The 4,397-nt window shown below is 40.3% G+C and overlaps 1 protein-coding gene across 1 annotated transcript; it reads right to left on the bottom strand.

Moving 5' to 3' along the window:
• Nucleotides 1–1,851: 1,851 nt before the first annotated feature.
• LOC127085172 (protein MAIN-LIKE 2-like) lies at nt 1,852–3,049 on the bottom strand. The gene is made up of 3 exons (XM_051025737.1): nt 2,934–3,049; nt 2,118–2,839; nt 1,852–2,036 (listed from the first exon to the last, which is right to left on the bottom strand). The coding sequence occupies exons 1-3, from the start codon at nt 2,991–2,993 to the stop codon at nt 1,913–1,915; spliced, it is 906 nt and encodes a 301-aa protein (XP_050881694.1). The 5' UTR covers nt 2,994–3,049; the 3' UTR covers nt 1,852–1,912.
• Nucleotides 3,050–4,397: the final 1,348 nt, after the last annotated feature.

The raw sequence follows: 4,397 nt of genomic DNA, 5'->3' as shown, positions 1-4,397 counted from the left end.
CAAGAAGATAACCATGTTACTCTACAGAACAAGTGGAAAACGTATAATAAAGAGGACAAATATCTTAACAAAAGCCATAACCTTACCTTAAACAACAGAAATAAAGCTCAAAGCAAAGGGGATAAATACTGCTTGGATGATAGGGCTCATCATCACGAGAATAGGGAATTTTTTTTTTTATATCCAAAAATTTCAAAAAAATTTCAAAAATATCCAATTTTTCAAAATAATTACACAAATGGCCAAAATTGGTCATTTTTTACACTTAGGCGTCACCCTAGTTGGCGCCTACCCTTAATGGGTAGGGCAAGTCGCCACTAGGAGTGGCGCCTATACCCAATCCATTTTTTTTTTTTTTTTTAATGTTATTTTTTTTGTTTTTTTAATTTTTTTTTTATTTATAAATTTATGTTTTTTATTAAGTATATTAATTTATGTTAACACATATATATAAATAAATTTTTTTACAAGATATATATATATATATATATATATATATATATATATATATATATATTAATTTATATATATATATTAATTTATATATATATATATATATATTAATATAATTTATAAGTAATTAATATTATTTGTAAATTTTTGGAAAAAAAATTAATTTATATATGTATAAAGATATGATAGACAATATTTTTAAAGATAAAGATAAAGATATAAAGATAATAAACAGAAAATATTTTTATTTAAATAATAGACAAGACAAATATTACAAAGATATGATTAATCACATATGATGCGGTCCCTTGTACGATCCGCACGGGGGAGGTCTAGTTACTCGCCTAGACGGTTCACGTGGTGGTGGTGCTTCCCTATTACCACCCCTTGCCCTAACGCGCCCCCTTGCCGCTTGCCGTTGTGGTTCGGTCGAAGTCCCTTCAGTGCTGTAGGAAAGACGGGTCCCCTCTGCGCCCTCGAAGCTTTGTCTCGGTGGGACAAACTGACTACTGCTGGGTGCGCCCTCGAATTGTGGTCTTTGGTAGTTTAGGGTTGAATCGGGTTGGCCAAAGTGCAATGTTTGTTGTGGTGTGTAGTAGTCCTGTTGGTAGTCCTCTTGTATACCCGTGTCGGGGCTAGGTGGAGGACTGGAAGAGCTTGGGAAATTGTCGTGTTGGAAGTGTTGGGATTGGTGGAAGTAGGGGGATTGATATTGTGGTAGGTGTTGGGACTGTTGATGGTGGTGGGAATGTTGAGTTTGTTGTTGGTAGTCTTCATGGTATTGGGATTGAGTTTGTGGTATGTATTGTTGATTTGGTTGGGGGGTGGACATGTGTTGTGGTTGTTGTTGTTGGTAATATGGTGGTGGTGGTTGTTGTTGGTAATAAGGTGGTGGTGGTTGTTGTTGGTAAAATGGTTGTGGTGGTTGTTGTTGGTAATAAGGTGGTGGTTGTTGTTGTTGGGAATACTGTGGTGGTTGTTGTTGTTGGAAATATGGTTGTTGCATCCGGGGATCGTCCAAATAGAACGGGTCAGACACAATCATTTCTGGATTGGTATTTGCTCTATACCATTCCACATATTCCCTTGTCGGCTTCATTTCGTTGGGCGCCACCGGAAATTGTAGAACATAGTGGGCACGGTCTTTCCACATTTTTCGAAACTCCTTAGCAAATTCCTTCCAATTTTGGGCATACCACTGGTGGCTGACTTTTTTTAGATGCCAAGGTTCCATAGACATTGGGGGGCCTGGGATTTCTTGATGCATTCCGAATTGAAGCTTGACACGGTCACTTTGGTGCATCTCCACAGTGGTGAACCGCATTATGGCCGTTTTTGCTGTCCAAACAGCTGCATCGTCGGGGTTGGGTTGATGTTCCAATCCCAAATATGGCCTCCAAATAAACTGCAAAGAAAAAAGTAAATATGTTATTTATCGAGAATGCATGACATTAATAAATCAGTTAGAAGTTGAGTGATTTAGTGGTAATACATCCTGTGCTCGGAGACGATCCAACAGTTGACGATAAAATATAATTTTATTTTTGGGGGTAAGACTGTAATCCAGTCCGGTTGTAATGAACCTAAACAAAAAAAGATAAATAATATTAGTTACAAATATTTATAGAATAAATATACAAAATGAAATAAGATCATAAATTTACCTAGTTGCGTAGGGGAAGGAGTAGTCATTAGGATTTTCTGGGGCTAGCCTCGGCAATCTCCACCACCCCCATGTTTGAAGCAAAAAAGCACATCCAGAAAATGTACAGTGCTCATTTTGTGCATTTTTACACAAAGAGCTATATAGGAATGCTAATACTGCAGAACCCCAACTATATGTGCTTATTCTATCAATGTCCCCGAGCAAACTCAAGTACATAAAATTTATGCTATTTCCCGTCCCTTCGGGAAATAGCAAGTTCCCAAACAATAGCATAATGTAAACCCGGGTTTTTATGACTTTTTCTTGTTCGGAGGATTCCTCAGTCAAAGTTATGGAGTCGTGGTACAATTGTAGGCTAGATAATTTAATACCCTGACCCCTTGCTTTGGCAGACCCCTCACCCTCGACCAGATCTACCCCCAACATTTGAACACATATTTGGTTAGGCTGTTGAACATTTCCGGTCACAGGCTTACCATCTATTCTAAGACCTAAAAGCATGTACACGTCCTCTAATGTGACGGTACATTCACCAGTTGGTAGGTGAAAGGTGTGTGTCTCAGGTCTCCAACGTTCACACAGAGCCAAAATGAATTTGGCATCAATGGTGGCATTTACGACATGCATTACATGACCGAAACCCGCACGCTCTATGTAAGGTACGCACCATGGGTCTGGATAAGGCATTGGGTGTGAACGTTGACGAAATTTCTTGGGATCCTTTAAAAATAAACAATATAAAAAATCATTATATTGGACTTTTAAAAAACTAATTACAAACATACGAAAGAGGCAATGTTCAAGAAAAACTTACGAATGAGGCAATGTTTGCCCTAGTTCCTCTGTGTTCTTGGCCCATGGTAAGAAGCGACATGACTGCAATGTAGGAAGAAGCTTGGTGGATGAGAAGTTTCGCCTGAGTTCTCTGAATAAAAGTGTTAGTGGTTGATGAAAACTTGCAAGAATGACCCTCTATTTATACTCGTTTTCAAGTAGACTGAATATGCAAAAATGTGACAAGTGTAAGGCATGCGTGGTAGTGTTGGCATGTATTGGTGGAATCTGATGATGCAGAAACGTGACAAGTGTGAGGCATGCGTGGGAATCTTGCAGAATAGGTGCAGACTAGGTGGCAGTGTTGGCATGCATAGGTGCAGACTAGGTGGGAGTTGTCTTGTCTTGGGGAAGACTTGGTGGAATCTGATGATGCAAAGGTGTGACAAGTGTGAGGCATGCGTGGGAATCTTGCAGAATAGGTGCAGACTAGGTGGCAGTGTTGGCATGCATAGGTGCAGACTAGGTGGGAGTTGTCTTGTCTTGGGGAAGACTTGGTGGAATCTGATGATGCAAAGGTGTGACACGTGGAAGGCATGCATGGGAATCTTGCAGAATAGGTGCAGACTAGGTGGTAGTGTTGGCATGCATTGGTGCAGACTAGGTGGTAGTGTTGGCATGCATTGGTGCAGACTAGGTGGGAGTTGTCTTGTCTTGGGGAAGACTTGGTGGAATCTGATGATGAAAAAATGTGACAAGTGTGAGGCATGCGTGGGAATCTTATTTAAAATAAATAATTAAGCGTAAATAAGATTGAATATTATTTTAAACACGTAATCACTATTTTACTTTATTTGTAAGAAACTACTAACACGATTTTAAGAATCTCTTTATCAGTGAGGGGAGTTTAATCACTCCAAATATTTATCCAACATTTTTAATTTACCACCCCCTTGAGAGATGCATTGTCCTCATCAAAATCGGTTGGCATGCATTAGTACAGACTAGGTGGGAGTGTTGCATTCAAGGGTGTGACACGTGTAAGGCATGCGTGGGAATCTCTGAGACTTGGTGGTGAAGACTTGATGGGGAACAGGCATGCATGGGAATCTCTGAGACTAAGTTCAGGCTAGGTGGATAGGTTGGCATGCATTAGTACAGACTAGGTGGGAGTGTTGCATTCAAGGGTGTGACACGTGTAAGGCATGCGTGGGAATCTCTGAGACTTGGTGGTGAAGACTTGATGGGGAACAGGCATGCATGGGAATCTCTGAGACTAAGTTCAGGCTAGGTGGATAGGTTGGCATGCATTAGTACAGACTAGGTGGGAGTGTTGCATTCAAGGGTGTGACACGTGTAAGGCATGCGTGGGAATCTCTGAGACTTGGTGGTGAAGACTTGATGGGGAACAGGCATGCATGGGAATCTCTGAGACTAAGTTCAGGCTAGGTGGATAGGTTGGCATGCATTAGTACAGACTAGGTGGGAGTGTTGCATTCAAGGG

Source organism: Lathyrus oleraceus, chromosome 1 (assembly GCF_024323335.1).
Source record: "Lathyrus oleraceus cultivar Zhongwan6 chromosome 1, CAAS_Psat_ZW6_1.0, whole genome shotgun sequence".
NCBI classification, from domain to species: domain Eukaryota; kingdom Viridiplantae; phylum Streptophyta; class Magnoliopsida; order Fabales; family Fabaceae; genus Lathyrus; species Lathyrus oleraceus.
Note: the sequence above shows the minus strand (reverse complement) of the source record. Positions and strands in the feature narration are given on the sequence as shown.